The sequence below is a fragment of the Sceloporus occidentalis genome, unplaced genomic scaffold (assembly GCF_023333645.1).
Source record: "Sceloporus occidentalis isolate IW3139 unplaced genomic scaffold, rSceOcc1.0.p SCAF_14, whole genome shotgun sequence".
NCBI classification, from domain to species: Eukaryota; Metazoa; Chordata; class Lepidosauria; order Squamata; family Phrynosomatidae; genus Sceloporus; species Sceloporus occidentalis.
In genome coordinates, this window is record NW_028316994.1 from 18,740,857 (window position 1) to 18,762,299 (window position 21,443).

At 48.9% G+C, this 21,443-nt stretch overlaps 2 protein-coding genes across 2 annotated transcripts; one reads left to right on the forward strand and one right to left on the reverse strand.

Moving 5' to 3' along the window:
- Positions 1-1,604: 1,604 nt before the first annotated feature.
- LOC149304364 (mannose-P-dolichol utilization defect 1 protein-like) lies at positions 1,605-12,710 on the forward strand. Its single transcript, XM_089481078.1, has 7 exons — positions 1,605-1,810; positions 4,132-4,197; positions 4,684-4,816; positions 5,934-6,019; positions 6,892-7,010; positions 9,497-9,607; positions 11,926-12,710. The coding sequence occupies exons 1-7, from the start codon at positions 1,717-1,719 to the stop codon at positions 12,043-12,045; spliced, it is 729 nt and encodes a 242-aa protein (XP_089337204.1). The 5' UTR covers positions 1,605-1,716; the 3' UTR covers positions 12,046-12,710.
- Positions 12,711-13,258: 548 nt separating this feature from the next.
- LOC149304365 (transcription factor Sox-14-like) lies at positions 13,259-20,875 on the reverse strand. Its single transcript, XM_089479725.1, has 2 exons — positions 20,464-20,875; positions 13,259-13,899 (listed from the first exon to the last, which is right to left on the reverse strand). Exons 1-2 carry the CDS (start codon positions 20,799-20,801, stop codon positions 13,668-13,670), a joined length of 570 nt encoding a protein of 189 aa, XP_089335851.1. The 5' UTR covers positions 20,802-20,875; the 3' UTR covers positions 13,259-13,667.
- Between the last annotated feature and the right edge of the window lie 568 nt (positions 20,876-21,443).

Below are 21,443 nucleotides of genomic sequence, written 5' to 3' on the forward strand. Positions count from 1 at the left end.
TCCCGGATTTCTGCCGCCTCAGCATCTTCCTCCCCACAATCATCGAAAGGATGTTCCTCCTGCAGTCCATTCCCTTCCTCTTCCTCCATCCAGCATGCTTGAAAGACATCCCCACGCACCTCACAGATGTTGTGGAGGGTGCAGCAGGCAGCAATGAGGGTGGGCAGGAAGGAGACGTCTGTGTCATTGCGCTTGGTGAGGCAGCGCCAGCGTCCCCGGAGGCGCCCAAAGGCCACGCCGACCACCGTCCGTGCCGCCTCGGCATACTCATTGAACCGCTGCTGGGCAGGAGTCAAGTCCCTCCCCCGATAGGGCCGCATAAGCCAAGGCAGGAAGGGGTACGAGCAGCCACCCAGCAAATAAAGGGGCACCTGGACGCCACTGACTTCTTGGGAACCCTCTGGGAACAGCATGCCCTCCTGGGCTCGCTGGTAGAGCTCTGACGTCCACAGCACCTGGGTGTCCGTCACCCTTCCTGGGCATCCGACGTTGATATCCCAAAAACACCCGCGGGAGTCCACGGCCGCCTGGACCACCACCGAGTGCCAGCCGTGGCGGTTGTAGTAGCCCGCAGCATTTTCGTTGGGTGCCCGGATGGGGATATGGAGGGACCCCAAGACGCCGGCCAACTGGGGCAAAGGGAAGCCGTTCCCGGCAGCCACTTTCGCGGGGTTCGGAGGACAGACGTAAGCGGGTGTGAGGATGCCCACCACGGCTTCGCAGACATCGCGCAAGATCTTGCAGACGGTGGATCGGGAGACGCCAAAGAGCTGCTCCACCGCTCGGTACTCGGTGCAAGCACCCAGGCGCCAGAGGGTCATGGCGAGGCGCACATCGGCCGGGATGGCACGGCGCATGTTGGTGTCCTGCCGCTGGATGGTACCGTGCAGCTGGGCGCAGAGGTAGTCAAACGTGGCGGGGGAGACGCGGAAGTTCTCGACCCACTCCCACGGGCTGAAGGCTTTGACCCGCACAATGTCCCAGAAGGCCGAGCTGCGGGCTTTGCTCCACAGGCGACGCTCCCGCAGCAACCGGGGCAGGCTGCCACCATCTTGGCCACCACCATCTTGGCATGGGCCTGCCACACCGGGGCTCCCTGCCAGCATCCGGCACAGCCACAGCAGGGCAAATCGTTGTCGCGAGCGTGCCTGGGTCCTGCGGTGGCGAGCAGCACGCTGGCGTCGGGCGGCCTCGCGCAGGCGCCGACCACGCTGGAGGCGCATGTAGTAGAGCAGGCAGAGGGCCACAGTGCCACGGCTGAGGGCGGGCAGCAACCGGTCATCCTCCTCGCCCTCAGTGCCCAGGCCAGGGCCAGGAGTGGTGCTGGTGGGGCAAGATGGCTGCGGAGCATTGGCAGCCATTTTGTCCCTTGGCCAAACTGAACATGGCAGGAATGCCAGGGGATGAGGCAAAGTCACAGTGCGCGTGCGAAAGGAGAAGCAGCCATCTCAGCGAGTGCGCAGGCGCGAATGTTTCACACCAACTCTGAAGAGTCCATTGGCCAAGTGGCGCATGCGCAGATGCAGCAGGCATCCCGGCTAGTGCGCATGCGCGGAACCTTCTCGCCAACACCTCATGCGCATAGGACGGCTGAGGATGACCAGTAGGAGTCACTGAGCATGCGCACCACAACGGAGTCGTCTCTTACCTTAAGCTGAGGGCGCATGCGCGGAGCGTAGGCGGCATGGAAGCGGAAGTTTCACTCCTTTTATCAAAATGGCAGCCTCAGCGCTGGAAGGCCTCCTGGTCCCGCACATCCTCCCGCAGCCCTGCTTCCACGAACTCATCCTCCGCTTGAACTTCTTGCACAGTGAGTCGGGGCCTCGCCCGGTTCCCCTTCCCTCGGGAGCAGCGCCGTCGCCCTGGCAACGCTCGCTCCAGGCGGAAGTGACTTTGCATGGCCACGGCGGCCATTTTGGTGAAGGGCGAAAAGGAGCGCCCGACATCTTTAGCCGCAACCGGAAGTCCCCGGGCGGCCATTTTGTCCGTAGCGGAAGTGGCTGTTTTTTACCCGCTTCCAGCTTTGGGGGAGGGCTTTTCTCCATCTTTGAATCTGGCAAAGGACTTCTATTTTATACATTTATAATAAATAAAGTGTGTATCCTTTGAGCAGCTCTTTGGGTCGTGGTTTTTCTCGCCCTTTATGTATTTAAAAAGGGTTTTGAAGCGGCGTAAAAAGCACTGAGGAGAAGCTGAAGCCACTTGGCGCCATCTTGGTTTTGGGCGGAAGTTGCGGGTTTAACTTTAAGGAAAGTTCACTTTGCAGCTAATTGCTCTCGAAGCTCTCTCCCTTTGAAGCCCTTAAGGGCAATCTCCATTGATGTCTCCCTGGATGGCAGGCAGGAAAGGAGGCTGCGTCTGCACTGCAGAATTAATGCAGTTTGACACCATTTAAACGATCCTGACGCCATCCTGGGATTTGTAGTTCGTTGTGGCACCAGAGGCCTCTGTCAGAGAAGCCTAAACAGCTCACAAAACTGGATGGAGCCACGACAGTGAATTCTGCAGTGCAGAAGCAGTCTAGGTCTCATCTACACTGAAGAAATAAAGCAGATTCACAGAATCATGGAGTTGGAAGAGACCCCCAAGAAGGGCCTTCCAGTCCAGCCCCATTCTGCCATGCAGGAAATCACAAAGCATCCCCATTGACAAATGGGCATCCAGCCTCTGTTTGAAGACTCCACCACAATCTCCCAGGAAGGAGGGTCTTCCACTGTCAGGACGTTCCTCCTAAAGTTGAGCTGGGATCTCTTTTCCTGGAGCTTGCATCCTTTGCTCCATTGTGTCCTAGTCTCTGGAGCAGCAGAAAACAAGCTTTCTCCTTCCTGAATATGGCATCCCTTCAAGTATTTAAACAGGGCTCTCATATCACCTCTTAACCTTCTCTTCTCCAGGCTAAACATCCCCAGCTCCCTAAGTCCTTCCTCATAGGGCTTCATGGTTTCCAGATCCTTCACCATTTTAGTTGCCCTCCTTTGGACACATGGCTCCAGTTTCTCAATGTCCTTTCTGAATTGTGATGCCCAGAACTGGACACAATATTCCAGGTGGGGCCTGACCAAGAAGAATACAGTGGCACTATTACTTCCCTTGATCTAGACACTATACTTCTATTGATGCAGCCTAAAATTGCATTGGCCTTGTTAGCTGCCGCATCACACTGTTGACTCATGTTCAACTTGTGGTCTACTTGGACTCCTAGATCCCTTTCACACGTAGAAGTCTCCTTGAGCCAGGTGTCCCCCATAATCCTATATCTGTGCATTTTATTTTTCTGCCCTAAGTGCAATACCTTACATTTCTCCGTGTTGAACTTCATTTTGTTAGCTTTGCCCCAGCTTTCTAGTCTATTCAGGTCATTTTGAACGTTGATCCTGTCCTCTGGAGTATTAGCTATTCCTCCTAATTTGGTGTCATCTGCAAATTTGATAAGTATGCTCCCAATTCTGTCATCCAGGTCATTGATAAAGATGTTGAATAGAACTGGACAGAGCCCTGTGGGACCCCACTGGTCACTTCTCTCCAGGATGAAAAGGAGCCATTGTTGAGCACCCTTTGGGTTCGGCCGGTCAACCAGTTACAAATCCATGTAACAGTTGCCTTGTCTAGTCCACATTTTACAAGCTTGTTTGCAAGAATATCAAAGGGAGCTTTATCAAAGGCCTTACTGAAATCAAGATATGCTATATCCTCAGCGTTTCAACACTGCATTAACTGCCACGGCTCCATCTTGTGGAATCCAAGGATTTGTAGTTTGTCGTGATGGCATTGCTCACCGAGAGAGAAAGCTGAATAGCTCACAAAACTGCAGATCCCAGAACTCCATCACATTGCACTTTGGCAGTTAAAATGGTGTCAAACTGCATTAATCCTACAGTGTAGATGCAGCCATAGCCAATGGTGAGGAATTCTGGGAATTGCAGTTCAGTTTGTTGTGGCACCAGAGCTCTCTGACGGAGAAGGCTGAATCTCTCACAAAGCTACAAATCCCAGGATTCCATAGGATGGATCCATGATAGTTAAAGCAGTGTCAAACTTCATTAATGTTAGGCATTTGCCATAGAGGTTATACTTGGTGATGGTTAATCTTTTCTTTTTTTCCCTTTTCCCCCCTTTCCCTGTTTCCTTTAGTTCCATGCCTCAAAATCTTCATCAGCAAGGGACTCGGATTCGCCATCGTTGCTGGTTCCCTCATGGGTATGAACAGTAGATTCCCATAAATACATGACTTTTAAACATGAAAGCGGATGGTCTGTATGTGTGCCAAGAAGCCATTCTGGTCAGTTGAGGTGAAGGCCCAGCATGGAGAAAACCCCATTCTGGTAGCTTCATCCTTCCCTAAAGTGATATTATGGACAGCGTGGAAGAAAAGCCCCCATTATTTCAGTTCAAGTGAGAATAAATTCTTTGAAGAAGTAGTTAGGTTCTTACCCAAAGAAAGAAAGAAAGGGAAGAGACAGAACTGACCCTCATTTTTCTTCTGGGATAAGGTCCCTGAGTTGTGATTTGTTTGTCTCTACTTGGCTGAGAAGAGCCTAGGGCTTTTGACAACTCCTTAAAGATGGATGAAGCCACCAGTTTCCAGAGGGGAAATAAATATATTTTGGGAGGACTGCAGCTCTTAGGGATCGCTCAAGCAGTATGACTTCTAGGGGATTCTCGGTTTCTTCTCTGTTTCTGCAGTGAAGCTGCCCCAAATCGTCAAGATCGTGCGGGCCCACAGCGCAGAGGGGCTGAGTTTCAAAGCCATCCTTTTGGAGCTCATGGCCATCACAGGCACCATGGTCTACAGCATCTCCCACAGCTTCCCATTCAGGTATGGCGTTGTCTGAGATTCTCTAGAAGGGCCTTCAATGATCACAGCTGCAACCTCGAAGCAGGATTATTGGCTGTCTCAGAGAAATAAAGAAACAGCAAACCCACCAGGCCTCTACCTTTGCTTTTAATCAGAAGGATCATGATTTCCTCTGAACTGTGAGGAGCTAATTCAGTCTTCCCCAGACTGATGGCCTCTGCATGTGTTCAACTACAGCTTCATTTATCCTTTTCCCTCAAGATGTTTCCCTCCATCCCTAACAGTGGAAGGTGGGTATCAGCAAATACAGCATCATTCAGAACCTTGGAACGAGGGCAGGATATTATTATTATACAACTGATTTCTCTTTTTTTTACTCTGCTCTTCAGCCAAAAAGGGCCCCAGAATGGTTTGCAGTTATGAGTAATAAAGCCATCCTTTCCTTTGGGTGCAGAGTTTTAAAAACAAGGCACAAAAGGAAAAGGCTCTAGGAGGAAAGATCAAAACAAAACAAGCAGCAAAATCAGTTACTAGTCTTGGGGAGAATCTTGCCACATTTTTGTCCTCTTGCCATTGTAGGCCTAGGAGAGGCCTTGCATTAAAAGACAGTAATTGACTTCTTGGTTACTTTCTGTTGTATAAAAGGCCTTTCTTGGACTGAAAACAGCCCAAGGGGGAAGAAATGTGGCAAAAATGAGCCCAGCGCTGGTTAGAGGGCATTCAGATGGCTATAGACACACACACATATACCCCCTGCAAAATATATTGCAAAGAGTGGGGCCCTCCATGGTTTCCTGGAGTGTTGTTGGGTGTGTGTGATATTGCTCCCTGATTCCCAACAGTTGCCCATTCTTGCTTTAAACCTTAGATGTGATGACCTTGCAGCTTCCTACTCTCTGATGCCGTCTGGGTGTGTTGGATTACAGCTCCCATAATCCCACAGCAACGAGGGAGTCATGTTAACATTCTTTAGGAGGGAGTTGCAAAGGCTGTGAGCAGCCACAGAGAAGCCTGGGCAAGTGTAGACGGGAAGAACAAAGTGACTGAAGGAACACTTGAGGTTTGCTGCTGTTGGTTGCTAATAATAAAGAGATCCCAAGTTCCACTTGCACACCCACCCTTCTTCTTTCCCTGACAGTGCCTGGGGTGAAGCTCTCTTCCTCATGGTGCAGACAGTGGTGATTGGGTTCCTGGTACAACATTTTGCAGGACACACGGGACGTGGTACGTTTGGGGATAAAGCATCTTTGTACTGGACTGTGTATCTGTTTTAGCTTCTGCTAAAGGAGAGGGTATTCTATGCACCCACTGAATAGCCAGAGGACTGAGGGAGGGCAGCAAAGAGGCAGGTGTTGAGGATGGGGGAGATATTGGATGCATAGGGTTGTGGCCCTGGGGCCTGATACCATTCAGTCTCCCCCTAGCTCCACAGATTTTACCAAGTATGATTCCACCTGGTGTTATCTTGGTTTTAAATATATCTTGAGGTTTAGAAGCATGCTTCTTTTTTAAAAAATTAAATGATGCAGTCACAGATTTGGGCTTCTTCCTATATATTCTTCCCTGAGGACTGCAGGAGGGGTCCTCCTCGATGTCCCACCAGTGGGGGACATACAAAATAAATGGACATTGGAGAGAGCCTCCTTGCCTATAGCACCCCATTTGTGGAATGCCTTCCCCTTGGAGATTCAACTGGCACCCACCTTGGTTTCTTTCCAGCACAAAGCCTCAACGTGGCATTTTATTAAAGCCTTAATTCTTTAGGAGGGAGCCCTGGTGGTGTAGTGGTTAAATGCCTGTACTGCAGCCATTCACTTGAAACCAGAAGGTTGCGAGTTCAAGACCAGCAAAAGGGCCCAAGCTCGACTCAGGCTTGCATCCTTCCGAGGAGGGAGCTAAAATGAGTACCCAGACTGTTGGGGGCAAATTAGCTTACTTGCTAATTAGCTTACTTGCTGCTCACCGCTATGATCTTTGGAATAGCGGTATATAAATAAAACATATTATTATTATTATTATTATTATTATTAAGAGACTAATTTATTTCAAAGTGTACATTGTCATAGCCTTTCAAGTGGAATCCCTTCCTCTCGCAGGTCTGTCCTTCCTGTTTGTCTACCTGGGCATCCTTTCCTTCCTACTGTCTTCATTCACACCCCCGGCTGTTGTGACCATGCTTCAGGCTTCTAACATGCCTGCCGTCGTAATAAGCAGGGTAAGGCCTCTCCTCTGGCTTGTCTTGTCTAGGAAGAGGGTGGGTAAGTGGCAGTGGCATTGTCTCATAAGAGGTGCAGTTGCATTCAAGCCAACTTGAAGGGAAGATTTTGCTGAGTCTCAGGTCTCTTTCACACTCTGCAGTTATATCACTGTGATTCCACTTCAGCTGCCATGGTTATACCGCCTTCACAGGTATGGTTGGTGGGAACACAAGACAGGGCTTTCTTGGTGGCTGCCCCCAGTTCCTGGAACTCCCTCACTATGGAGGCTAGAATGGCCCCCTCCTGCTGTCATTCTGTCAGTAGGCTAAGTCATTATTATTATTATTATTATTATTCAAAGAGATTTTACATTTCAGAGGAAGAAACTGACAAAACCCTATGAAATTCATGGGGTCACCATAAATTGGCAGGTGACTTGAAGGCACACAGAGACACAGACTTTAATAATTTAAGGTTTTTATAGAAAGAGATTTTAAGAAGGTGCTGATTTGCTTTTAACTGCTTTTAATCCTTTTTAAGTATATGTCTTTAGTTGTTTTAACATGCTTAATTCTACTTTAATGTTGACTTTTTGTACTTTTTAAATTATATGGTAATCATTTTAATTTGTAAGGCACTTTGAATCTCAGCCTTGAGGAAAATGGAGAATATGAATAAAGATGAAGGTCATGGTTCAATCCTACAGAATCTTAGGGTTTGCAGTTTAGGGAGGGGAATGTAGAAGTCCTTGTCAGAGGTCTCTAGGGCCTCCCCAGGCTACAAATCCCAGGATTACATAGAGCAGAATCATAACTGTTAAAGTAGATTAATAACACTAATTCTGCAGTGCAAAAGAGACCTGTCTCTGTGACATCTGTATTTGAAGTCTGAAAATCCCAGCTGGTTGAAGAGTGGAGGGGTTGGTGGGAGGTGGGCACCTCACGGTGGTCCATGGTCTTGAGGCTCTGGAGATTTGGCCAAGGCTGTTCCTTAAATGGCATAGTGCAACTCAGGCAGGGCCCACAATGTTTCTGTTCCTGCCTGAGATGTTTCTTATCTCATATTTGTGGGTGACGCTAATACCATAAATAATAATAAAAATAAAAATTTTATTTATGTTTTCCCGCCTCTCCCAGGTGGATCGAGGCAGCATTACAACCTAGTATAAAATACAAATACAAGCACATCAATAAAAATACATAAGAATTAACAATTAAAAACAGGATATCAAAAGCGACTGTGGAATAAAGATATTCCAATCCTATTCAAGGAGGTGGATCTATATGTCTTATCCAAAATCAGGTGGGTATGCTCGCCGGAAGAGCTCCATCTTAACTTGCCTCCTGAAGGTCTCCAAGGAGGTAGTGAGACGGGTCTCTTCTGGGAGACTATTCTCAGTCTAGGAACGGCTATGGTAAAAGCTCTTTGGGAAGTTGAAACTAGTCTAGTTGTTTTTAATTCCAAAAAATTCTTCCCTGTTGTTCTGAGAGTGCGGGGCGGATTATATAGGGAGATGCGTTCCTGCAAGTAACTTGGGCCCAAGAGTGGAGATCCAGTCTTCGCAGGAAGAGGAGAGGGATCCTGAGCTCAGTACTGTTGCAAGCAGGGAGTTGTTGTCTTTCTTTATTCATATATACCACCTTTCCCCAAAAACCTCAGCCAAGAGCCTGCATAACCAGATACAGCAACAATGGAACTCCCTTATCATAATTTTTTCTGCCAAAGCCAGCCCCCAAAAACCTAACTCAAGCCCAGCAGCACCCTCAACAAAGGATTTCTGAGACAATAGATCAGCATGGTGAAAAATGACGTCTTCAGCACTCTCCCAGCCATGGGCGCTTTGGGACAGGAGAGGCCCCTTACGACTTTACCACAACTGCTTGTCTCAATGCTCTCTGCAACTGGGTGAGTGGTGCAGACACCATGTTCCCAGTGCACTACTCTGCAGCATCTCGGAAACCATTTGCTTGAGCACTGCCTGGCTTAAGAGGTAGGTTTTGGGGATCATATTTAGTTATTAATGAGTGTACAGTAAATACAAATCTAAAAAGTTACAAGAGTATAGTCTAGCTTGCAGTCTCATAAATCCTGGTGCTATTCTTTATCTTATCTCTGGCTACCTCTCTCCACAGCAGGCAGGCGGGGAAGAATCATGGCAAAAGCAGATAATTGATAATCATGATAGTGGTAATAATCAGGATTAATTATTTTTAAGGTGGTGATAATCAGGATTAATTACATATCCCTTGACACTCAAGGGCAGTTTACAAAGTTCAGAGGAAACAGATAACAGTGGCCACAAAGACATAAGTAAAAACTTGCAAAAATATGGTTAAGATGCCACTAAACTGTCCATAGAATAAAAATTGTTTAAAATGCGTTGAATAAAAAAATAAACGTTAGCAAGCCACACGCTACTCAAGGTGGCAGCTACTCAAGGTGATAGCTCCTAATAGTCTGTTAGCATAACATAATTCTTTTTTCTGCCTCTTCTCCCCTGCAGCTCCTGCAAGTGGCCACAAACTACCGGAATGGGCACACAGGGCAGCTTTCAGCCATCACAGCCTCCATGCTTTTTGCAGGGTCCCTGGCACGGATTTTCACTTCCATCCAGGTAGGCTGAGCTTGTGTGAGAAAGTCAGTGGGTGGGTATCAAAATGGATAGGTTTAGTGCTGAGCAGGGGACATCAAAGTTTAGCCCTTGTTGATGAGGAAACCAAAGCAATCAGTGGGAAAGAATCCTATTATTTATGAGTAAATAGTTATCATATCTCTGATAGTTATCTTTTGGTCTATGGCTGCTGCAGGGACGTAGCCAGAGGGGGGGGGTTCTTGGGGTCCAGACCCCCCCTTCCATTAGAAAAATGAATGGTGTGTGCTGCTGCACTGCCGCACCCAAGCCCCATTATAATGGTGGCACTTAGTCTGGACCCCCCTTCCTAAAATCCTAACTACATCCCTGGCTGCTGCCACTTGTATGTTCAGAGGCTAGACCCAGGGCACTCTCTTCTTTCCAGAACAGCCCTTCAGAGTCCAGTAGAGAACTGCAACAAAAGCAGCCGTAAAAATAAGAGTTCCAGAAAAACTGGTAGCTGGGGTCCTGTTTAACACTCCAATTTAATTGTCTATGGCTGGTTACACACTGCCATTAAAGTACGGAGTCAGTCCGTACTAGGGTTAGGAAGGTGCGGTGCTTCCGCATCCCCTAGCCCTAGTATGGACTGAGTCCGTACAAAATGGCGGCCCCCCTTCCACATGGGGGCCGCCATGACGACGTCACGACCGCACCGCCTCTATACGGGGCGGCGTGGACATGACGTCGTCGGTCCGTGCCAGGGCGTTTAGTGCGCCCTTTCCACGGACCAGGAAGGACCAGCGAAGCAAGGGAGAAAAGGGCCAAGCAGCCCCTTTCTCCTTCTCCCCGCCGCTGTGGGGTGTCCTTGGGGCTTGAAGCCCCAAGGACACCCCTTTTCAGGCTGCGGGGAAGCGGCGTTTTGCCGCTTCCCCGCAGCGTGAAAAGCGGCAGATCGGGGCCTCAGCGGCTGCCGTTCTAACAGCTGAGGCCCCGATACACCGGGGAAAGGGGCGGGTGCAGCCCGCCCCAAATTGGCGGTCTATAACCCGCCTATATAAGCTTCTGTGTAAACACCCTCTTATTCTTTACATAAACTCCAACAACAGGGTTGGCTCCTCATTTCCAGTCCTCAGGGTGATGGGGAGAAATCTGCCTTGAAAAATGTGCTAATGTGTGTGCGCACAGATACATATTGTGTGTTGCTGGCCGTGCTATAGACTGCTTTGGTTACCGTGCACTCTCCGTTGGTCCAATCCTTTCCCCCTGTTTCGCTCTCTCAAACACCTCTAGATCCATCCCTAAGTTTCAGGACTTGGGCCCTGAAATGTAAGGATATAGGGTGCTGGCAATCCTATCTGCCAATAAAAAGGAGGTCTGGATGAACAATGGCTGCCAGCCCAGCTGCAGAGCAACAGAATAGTCCCAGTGCCCAACCCCCACCGGCCAGAATAGCTTGGAAATCCCATTGTGCAGGGCATTACAAAATACCTCCTTGGGCAATGCCAGAAAGAAGTGCTCACATTATAAAACTATTCTAGCCTTTGGATTCTGCCACAAGATGCAGTGATGGCTACCAGTGTCTGTGAGCAGAACACTGGCCTGGAAAGACCTTTGTTGTAATAGGGTCTTAGGCTTCCTGTTAGGTTCACACTTAGCAAATGCTAATTTGGGTGGGAAATGTGCAGCTCTTAGGGACCCTGGGGACCCAGGAATCCAAACCACTCCAATATTTTTTCAGCTAAAAAACCCCTGTTATTTGAAGAGAAATGAACATTTGAAAGGTTAGAAAGCTCTTTGCAGGTCCCCCAAACAGCTGGAGAAATGATTGGGAGTGATGCTTCCTCACTTTTGGTTGGCAGAATTGGAGCCCCAGAGGTGCGGCCCAGTGAGCTCCAGTACATGCCCTTTGCCGCCCTTGTTGTTGCCTAAACCTTCCCGCATTCAGAGTGGCTTCTTGAAACAAGAGAGGTGCCCTTGCTCTCAAGATACAGTCATGGAGGGGAAAAAATCAACCAGTTCTTTCTCCAGAAGGGCATCAGCCTTGTTAGCCTGGTGCAGGAAGAAGCAAAAACCAGCATAGACTCTTGTGAGACCTTAAAAGACTAACCAAATTCTTTATGAGAGCACCTTTTATGAACAGCAGCCCATCAAGAGGCTGATAAGGCCCTGAAAGTTTGTACCAAATAAGGCTCATTAGTCTTTAAGGTCTTGCACATCTCCTTGGTTGTTTTCAGTGTCTCCAGCCTTCCCCAAAGCTGCTGAGGAACAAGCACCTCAGCAAAGCCACATGGGTAAACAGGTACTGTTCCCCAAATTCCTCCAAGAGGAGCCTGCTACTTTCCTCTCTTACTTTGCAGGAGACAAATGACCCCCTCATGGCTCTGACGTTTGGCGTCTCTTCCGTCTGCAACGGCCTGATCGTGGGGCAGCTCATCTATTACTGGAACGTCCCAGTCGACAAACGCAAGAAGGAATAGCAGAGAGTGGCAGATCTGTCGTTTGCCACCCTTCACAAGGAGGTGCCCCAGAAAAAGCAAAGTGGGGGAGAGAAGACCTCTTCCTCCTCCTCCTCCCCATTTTGCCTCTGCTGTGAGAATACACCTGGCTGCTTTTTAGGATCTCTCCTTCTGCGCTCTGAGCCAAGGGACGATACTGCCTGTGTCTGGGAATCATGTGGGACTTTTGTAGAGCTTGGGCAGAGGACCACTGTGCAGGTTCTTCTGGTGGGAAAGGAGGAAGAGGAGGCTTCTTCCAGCTTCTCTGCCCCCTTCTGCAAAACTTTGACCATGAAATACAGTTCTTCCTTACTTCTAGCGTCCCCCCACCAAGGGGAGCTCCTGAGCGTGTGTTTCCCCTTCCCCCTGAGATGTTCCTGCACACCAAATACCCTGGGGAATGGGAGGATGGTAGCTCCACCCTCTGTATGCAACAGGGCAGGGCAGGGCATCCTGGTTGGGAATGGTTAGCCAGCATTTGCTAGCTTCAGGGAGGGAGCCCTCTGAGTCAGAAACGAAGCCCCAGCACAGGTGTCTTAGTATTCGGTTGAGGGAGGGGGAAACGCCTAGCTTTAACCCCATGAAATCAAACTCTGGCAAAGCAGAAGCACTGGGAGAAAGATAAAAGTCCTGCAGCACTTGGGAAAGATTCTTTCTTTGTACTGTGATTCCCAGAACCCCCCACCCATCTATGTGCCAGCAGGTGGGTTCCGGGAACTTAATCCAAAAGGTGTTAGATTGTTCCAAGCTCTGCGCTAGACGTACGTGTGCCTCCCTCCCCAGCACCTAAGTGCTCATGGGCCTTTGGGAAAATGGGATCCAGAGGGCTGGAAGCAACATGTTCAGGTGGGTGTGTTGCACATAGATTAGGGATTCCCCATATACAGCCCTCCCCCTTTTTTTGGCAAGAGGGTAAGGAGGCCTGTCCCATCTCAAGGAGTGAGTCATGAGCCTCCTCACAAGAGGCCACTTTGGGGTTGGAAAGGATGCAGAGAGCAAGGGTGACCTCCTCCCTACAAACCACTTTTTTACATCCATCCCACAACTGCTGTGGAGAAGACAAACTATTTCAGCCCTGTAGCGCCACAGTCTGTTTTTCCCAGTCAGATTCATTCTCGAAAACACAGCCAACTTAAAATCCTTATAAACAAATTTTATTTATAATCTTAAAAAGAAGCTTTTTTAAAATGTAGTTATGCTCAGTACAAAATGCTCCCCACCCCCAACCTATTTTGTGGCTAATGTTCCCATCCATCTCTCTTCTCTTGCCCCCATTGAGTTGGGAAGCCTCACCCCACAACCACAGAACCATCATTAGGCTTTGGAGAGAAAACAGGTAACCATAGAGGGCGTTTCAGGGTGAAAGGATGTCCTTCCCCCCATCCCACAATTCAAGGGACCCGCCAGCAAGAGTTCCTGTTTCTCACCCACATCCCCCCCAAATAATTCTGAACATGGTTCCTTCATTTTGTAAAAAAGAAAATAGAAATGTCCTGCCCCCTTAATTGCAGAAACTAAACTAACAACTCATAATGTCTTCTCTGCACATGTAGAAGCCACAGGCCTGGTGACAGTCTCTCATGCGCTCACCCATGCGCACCTAGTTACAGGTGGGTCAGAGGGACCGTGCTGTTGAAGCCCAGGGTTTGGTAGGGAGGCTGGGGGAGTCCGCTGTAGTGAGCCACCCCTTCCGCAAAGTCACAGCTCTGCAGCCCATAGGCCACCATCATGTCGTGGAAGTCACTGAGCTGGTAAGAGTGCGGTTCAAGCTGTGTGCCAGTTTCCTTTCCCATCGGAGCAAATGCCGGAGTGGACTGCATGCTGTAGGCTAGGCTGCTGCAGAGAGACAGAAAGACAGACAGGAAGGCAGTTGAGCAGTTGCACACCCATAAGAGAGAAAAAGAGGGAAAGGTGTTTTAACATAGGACCAGATTGGACCCCAAAACTGTCCTCCACTGACCACCTCTTGTCCTCCCCTTCATCTTTTGCAATGTGGTGAAAGTGGGTTATGGACTCCCCTTACTGCTCTGAACGTTCTTCAGGTGCATGTTGTTGTGTGCCTTCAAGTCGTTTCCGACTTATAGCCACCCTAAGGCAAGCCTATCATGGGGTTTTCTTGGCAAGATTTGAGGCTGAGAGAGAGTTACTTGCCCAGCATCACCCAGTGGTTTTCATGGCAAGCTGTGAATCAAACCCTGGTCTCCAGAGTCTCACTCCAGCCACCTTCCCACACTGGCTTTTGCAGGTGCAGGTGCACTAGAAATAATGCAGTTTGCACCCACTTTAATTGCCATGACTCTATCTGACAGAATCCTAGGAATTGCAGTTTTGTGAGGCACCAGTCCTCTTTGGCAGAGAAGGCTAAAGAACTTGTAAAACTACAAATCCCAGGATTCCATAGACTGTTGTGTGCCTGTGCTAAGTGGTGTCAAACTGCATTATTTGTCCAGTGTAGATGCACCCTTTCTAAAGCGTCAAACCAAACTGGGCTGGAGGGACAGGGATAAAGAGGAGGAGAGGATTTCAAAAAGCCGAAATGCACTCCTGCCTGGGATAAGGTGCAGGCTTCCTTGAACAGCCAAGGGGCTGGACTAGATAAGCCTTGGGGACCCCTTCTGAGTGGGACCACAACTGGGCTCAGGCCAAGTGGCCTGGAGGGCAAGAGTGACAATGAATACTTGATTCATTTCTATCCCACCTTCTCCCCAACCGTGGGAGTTAAAGTGGCTTATAAAGTGTTTAAACCAGTACAGATTTAAAAGATCACTAAATACATACATGCACAGACTGGGGACTTAAATAACTTATTTAAAACAAGATTGATCCATACAGTGGTCCCTCCATGTTTGCTAAACTTAGGGGTGAAGGACCCCCATGAATATGGAAGAACCCAAATAAACACTATTCTTTTGACCTGAGAGAACACCTCTCTAGGAATCCCCAGGTCCTCCAGTGCAATTCTGTGATCAACATCTGCCAGAAGTTGATCATAGAACCATGCTGGGCGACACACAAATGCCTAGAGAAGTGTTTTCTCTAGGAACTTCTGGGTTCTCCAATACAACTCTGTGGTCAATTTCTGGCAGAATTGCATTGGAGGACTTAGAGATTCCTAGACAGAACGTATTAATCGAAACTGCAAATAAAGCTGCAAAAATCAAAGCCGCAACTGTGGAGGCTGACTGTATAGTTAGCCAAGCTCTGGGAGGAGGGAGGGAAAGGAGGTATAGTTCCCCTTCATCTCAGGGACACAGGCCCCTCTGCTAAATATGTGTGGGCCAAAACCTGGACTTAATGCCTGCAAAAGGATCAAATCCCTGGTAATTTGGGGAAGGGCCAGACCACCTTTGGGCTTCATTGGAGGCCCCAGAGATACGGGGCACCTGCCCTACCCTACCCCCCAGCTGCAGGAAGAGAGGCCTAAACCCCCATCCGCCTGCATGCAGGCACACGCCCCGGGGACGCATTCCTCAGGCAGCCTGTTCTGCCGGTTTCTGGCCCACAACCCCCAAACCTGTCTTGGCCTGCCCAGCCAGCCAGCAAGTGCGCCAATGGGGTCTCCAGCCCTTCCTAGGGGAACCTGGGAATGCAGACACCCCGAATCCAAACTGGTGGGGTTCCCCTCGCCCATCCAGGGTCTCTTAATGGCATTCATCACCTAGAAATCCTCCACTTGGTGCAGCTTGAAAAGTAGATTTTTTGGACCCCAGCTCCCAGAATCCAAAAGAATTCAAATCAACATGCATTTTATAGACTTATTTGCAGTAATTCCCAAACTTTGGTCCTCCAGGTATTTTGGACTTCTGCTCCCAAAAGCCCCAGCCAGCTTGACCAGCAGTCAGGAATCCTGGGAACCTAAGTCCAAAACGTCTGGAAGACCAAAGTTTGGGAACCACTGGCAACGCATTTGATGGCATAGATCACAAAAAGCAATAGAAGGCTCTTAAAGAGTTATGGGAGTGCCAACTCATCTGATAGTCCTGAGGAGGAATCTGAACTTGGAACAAGAGGCCACTTTTAGAACAGAATTTGGAGAAACAGAATGGTTCCCGATCTGAAAAGGGGTCAGAAAAGGATGCACTTTATCATGCTCCTTGTTCAACTTGCATGCAGAAAATATGGTATGAAAAGTAGGGTTAAACTCACATGAAGGAGGAGTGAAGTTAGGAGGAAGGAACATCCACCATCTAAGATACGCAGATGACACTGTACTGCTACCAGAAAACATCAAGACGCTTGGAACAGATATTAAGGAAAGCCAAGGAAGAAAGTGCAAAGGCAGGCTTAATGCTAGGCATAAAGAAAACAGCAATAATGACTGTGGAGGACTTACATAAATTCAACCTAGATAATGAGGAAATTGAAATAGTCACAGGTTTTTCCCTACCTTTGATCAAACATTGATCAGAAGGAAGACTGCAGCCAAGAAATCAGAAGAAGATAAGGATTGGGAAGACATGGAAGGGCAGCTATGAAAGAGCCAGAAAAGATGTGAAAATGTAAAGATGTACAATTGAGCATGAAGGCTAGAATCGTCCAAGCCATTGTATTCCCAATGATCATGTATGGATGTGGAAAGCAGATAGGGAGAAAAATCAATGAATTGGAGATGTGCTGCTCAGATGCATCTCCATCTCAGACCAGGATCTCTGCTTTCCCAAGTTCAGACTATTACTTCCCTCAACTTGGAAACTACAGAATGAGATCGTATTCACCTTCTTTGCCGCAGCATCACTCTACTGGCCCATGTTCAGCTTAGACCTTCTGCCTCCTCTCACACTCTCCAGAGTCCCTTCCCAACCACGTCCACATGCCAACCTTGCCAATTTTGGGGGCCACAGGAGGTCATGACCCCCAGAGAGGGCAGGGTTCCTCTGCCCACCTTGTGTGACTACACTTTTCTCCCAGGGAGAGGCAAAGGGGATGACAAAGCAGACTTCCTCCACTGGGAGAGCACCCAAAAAGCAGGCACCCCGAGGTGAGGACCACGCCCAGCATGCCAGGCCACTCCGTGCCAAGCCTGCCGGGGCATGACAGAGGCAAAACAGGACCAGGGCAACTGGCCAAAGGGTTGTGGAAGGAGAGAAAGTTATCCAAGATCCAAATGGCTAGTAGGTTCTCCAGCCCAGGAAAGAGATGCCAAGGTGGAAAATAAAATGCAATGCTAAGGAATTGGGAAAGCAGAAATCCTGGTCTGAGATGGAGACGCGTCTGGGCAACACATCTCCAATTAATTGGAGAGTAGAGTGATATGAAGAGAATAGGCTCTGATTAATTGATTAATTAATTAATTGGAGAGTAGAGTAATATGAAGACATTAGGCTCTGATGATAGGGAGCATTTGGGGAAGGAGGGGGAAAATTAATTACATTTGTCCCTCCATATTTGCTAGGGTTAGGGGCACAAGACCCCCGTGAATATGGAAAAACCGCAACTAACAAGAACATGTTTTTCCCTGAGAGAACACCTCTCTAGGAATCTCTAGGTCCTCCAGTGAAACTCTGTGGCCAACGTCCAACAGACACTGACCACAGAACTGCACTGGAGGAGCTATAAAGGCCTAGTAGAGTGTTCTCTCTAGGACTCTCTAGGTTCTCCAGGGCAACTCTGTGGTCAATGTCTGACAGACACTGGCCATAGAACTGCATTGGAGGAGCTACAAAGGCCTAGTAGAGTGTTCTCTTTAGGAATCTCTAGGTTCTCCAGGGCAACTCTGTGGTCAACGTCCAACAGACACTGGCCACAGAACTGCACTGGAGGAGCTATAAAGGCCTAGTAGAGTGTTCTCTCTAGGAATCTCTAGGTCCTCCAGGGCAACTCTGTGGTCAACGTCCAACAGACACTGACCATAGAACTGCAAAGGAGGAGCTACAAAGGCCTAGTAGAGTGTCCTCTCTAGGAATCTCTAGGTCCTCCAGGGCAACTCTGTGGCCAACGCCCGACAGACACTGACCATAGAACTGCAAAGGAGGAGCTACAAAGGCCTAGTAGAGTGTCCTCTCTAGGAATCTCTAGGTCCTCCAGGGCAACTCTGTGGCCAACGCCCGACAGACACTGACCATAGAACTGCAAAGGAGGAGCTACAAAGGCCTAGTAGAGTGTCCTCTCTAGGAATCTCTAGGTCCTCCAGGGCAACTCTGTGGCCAACGCCCGACAGACACTGACCATAGAACTGCAAAGGAGGAGCTACAAAGGCCTAGTAGAGTGTCCTCTCTAGGAATCTCTAGGTCCTCCAGGGCAACTCTGTGGTCAATGTCCAACAGACACTGACCATAGAACTGCGCTGGAGGAGCTCCAAAGGCCTAGTGTATAATTAAATCCGCAAATATCAAATCCGCAAATAAGGAGAGATGAGTATAATAATAATAATAAGTTGCTCAGAGTGCTAGAAATGGAGAAATAAATAGGAAAATGGCAAAATTCAGAACCTGAGGAAATAGCAGAGCTTGGAAAAGGGAGCTTTTGGGGGGATAACAACTCCCAGCATCCCCCATCCGGCTGTGCTCCCTTTTCCAAGCTCTAATTGGCACACAAGTGTTTGATTATTGTTGTTGTGTATTAGGGTTTTCTGGGGCTGAGAGTGTGTGACTCCCCCAAAGGTCACCCATTGTGTTTCCACAACCGAGCAGGGATTTGAACCCAGAATGCAAGAAAAGCAGAAAACAGACAAGAACATGTCAGGATTCAGAATCTGGATCAGGATTCAGAAATACCAGAGCTTGGGGCGACTATACTTCCCAGAATCCCCAGGGAAAAAATAGAGGGGGGGGGAGAAACAGTTCAATGAATGCAACCGGGTCTGAATCTTGGAGACCAGAGAGTGCCTTTTAGGGGGACTACGTCTCCCATCAGAACATGATAGTTCCCAATCTGCAAAGGGGTCAAGCAGGGCTGCATTTTCTCACCCTATTTCAACTTTAATGCAGAAAACATTGTAAGAAAAGCAGGTTTAGTTTTAAAGGAGGAGTGAAGACTGGAGGAAGGAATATACGTGATTTAAAATACACAGATGAAACAATGCTGCTACTAGCAGGAAACATCATGGACTTGGAGTAACAGCTAAGGAAGGTCAAGGAAGAAAGTGCTACTGATCATGAAGAAAACAAAAACCATGGCATTGGAGGATCTGCACAAATCCAACCTGGAAAATGGGGAAATTCAAATACAGACTCCCCATACTTTGGATCAATCATTGATCGGAATGGATGGATGGACTGATTGATTGCAGTCAAGAAATAAGACTAGGAATGGGAAGGGCAGCCCTAAAAGAACGGGGAAAGATCCTAAAAGATATACAAGTCCAAGCCATTGCACAGTATTCCAAGGCGCTGTGTCTGGGTTGTGAGAGCCGGACGGTGAAGAAAGCAGATACAAATAAAATAAACCCATTTGCGATGCAGTGCCAGAGAAGATCCTAAAACGCAAAGAGCACGAAGTTAAGACTCTTCCAAGCTGTCCTATTTTCCTCTTATCATGTCTGGACGCGAGAGCCGGACAATGAAGGAAGCAGATAGGAAGACAATGATGTTTAGATGGAGAGGAGGGCTGAGGGGGTTACGGACGACGGCCAAAAAGGCAAGCCAGTGGGTCCCAACCCCAGATTTCCTTGGGAGCCAAGGTGGCCAAGTTGAGGCCATGGCACTTTGGCCACATCATAAGAAGGCATGAAGGAAGCATTGGAAAAGACCATGCTGCTTGGAAAGGTAGAAGGTAAGAGGAAGAGAGGAAGGCTGCAAACTGGAGGGATGGACTCCATTGGGGAGGTCAGGGCCATGGCTTTGCAAGGCCTGAGATGCCTCTTCCACAGGGTACACCGCCCATCACCACCACCACCTCCACTACTACTACACCTCCCAGAATCCCCAGCTAGCAGGCTAGAAAGATGTGTGTGATTTAACTGATGTCTTTTAACGGATGCTGTTTTGACTGTTAATTGTCATGACAAGAGCTGGGTAACAAATAAAGATGAGGATGATGATAGACAGCACCGTGAATCCAACCAGGACTGTACTCCAGGAATTCTTTTACAGGGGACTATACCACCCACAATCCCCAGAGAGTGGAGAGAGACAGTGTTCCAAAACCAAGTCAAAACTCTTGGAGCTGGGAGGTCCTTTTCTGGAGGGGGAGCACTACACCTTCTATCATCCCCAGAGAGTGGGTCAGAGAGAGTGAGTTCCAGAACCAGGTCAAAACTCTGGACGCCGTGGAGACCCTTGCTGGGTGACTACACCTTCCATCACCCCCAGAGAGTGGGGAGAGATAAAGAGTCCACTACACCTCCCATCATCCCCAAAGAGTAGGAATGAGAGGGAGAGAGTGTCCAGGACTCCAACCAGGTCTGAATCTTGGGGGCCAAGGGGTTCTTTCAGAGGTACTGCACCTCCCATCATCCCCTACCTGTGCGTGGCACCAGGGGTCCCATTCCCGCCAGGGGATTCTGGGAGTGTCGGTGTCCATGGGTCCTGTGCTCTCCGTGCCTTGCCCTTGCCCTTGCGTCGGGGCCGGTACTTGTAGTCGGGGTGTTCACGCAGGTGCCGGGCGCGGAGGCGCTTGGCCTCGTCCAGGAAGGGCCGTTTCTGGGCCTCCGGGAGCTCCTTCCAGGCCGCCCCCAAACGCTTGGAGATCTCCGAGTTGTGCATCTGCGGGAAAGCCTGTGCCATGCGGCGGCGCTCCCCACTCGACCAGACCATGAAGGCGTTCATGGGGCGCTTGACCTTCTCCCCTTCGGACATCATCCTTGGCCGGGTCAGACTGGACTACCTCCTGAGATCCCTCACCTGCAGCAGCTGCAGAAGTGGCTCTGGCTCTGCAGGAGAGCCAGCTATATAACTCCCCTGGTCACGCCCCTTCCTCTGCTCCAGCCTGTGAGCTTTCATCTGCCAGCCTCGGCCACACCCCTCCCCACCTGGCCACGCCCCTCCTGGAGCATGAGTGACACCTGTCTTCAAAACAGAGCACCTGGAAAGGAGGGGAGGGATCTCAGAGCCCTGAGCAGCAGCCAAAGGCGTCACGCTGCAGCACAAAAGGCCAATGCGATCCATTTGGTCACTTTTTAAAATTGTACTGGGTTTCTTTTTTTAGACTTTTAAGCCCCTTCCAGTTCCAGTTTTGGGTCAATTTTGTATGTCTTTAAAATTGTACTGTTGCTTTTTTTAGACTGTTAAGCCGTGTTGAGTCCCAGTTTTGGGTCACTTTTGTACATTTTTAAAATTTTACTGTGTTTTTAAGTCACTTTGAGTCCCGTTTTTTTTTTTGGGGGGGGGGGGGAAGCAAGGTGCAAATAAATGTCTTGTCTGCCTTCAAGTCATTTAAAAAAAATAATATGGCAACCCATAAAGCCATGAACTATCCTGAGGTTTTCTTGGCCAGATTTCTCC

Coding starts and splice junctions, on each gene's coding strand:
- LOC149304364 (XM_089481078.1), top strand. CDS start 1,717: ATGGCAGCCTCAGCGCTGGAAGGCCTCCTGGTCCCGCACATCCTCCCG. Junction 4,817..5,933: donor TCCCACAGCTTCCCATTCAG/GTATGGCGTTGT, acceptor TTTCCCTGACAG/TGCCTGGGGTGAAGCTCTCT. Junction 9,608..11,925: donor GGATTTTCACTTCCATCCAG/GTAGGCTGAGCT, acceptor CTTACTTTGCAG/GAGACAAATGACCCCCTCAT.
- LOC149304365 (XM_089479725.1), bottom strand. CDS start 20,801: ATGATGTCCGAAGGGGAGAAGGTCAAGCGCCCCATGAACGCCTTCATG. Junction 13,900..20,463: donor ACCCCTGGTGCCACGCACAG/GTAGGGGATGAT, acceptor GTCTCTCTGCAG/CAGCCTAGCCTACAGCATGC.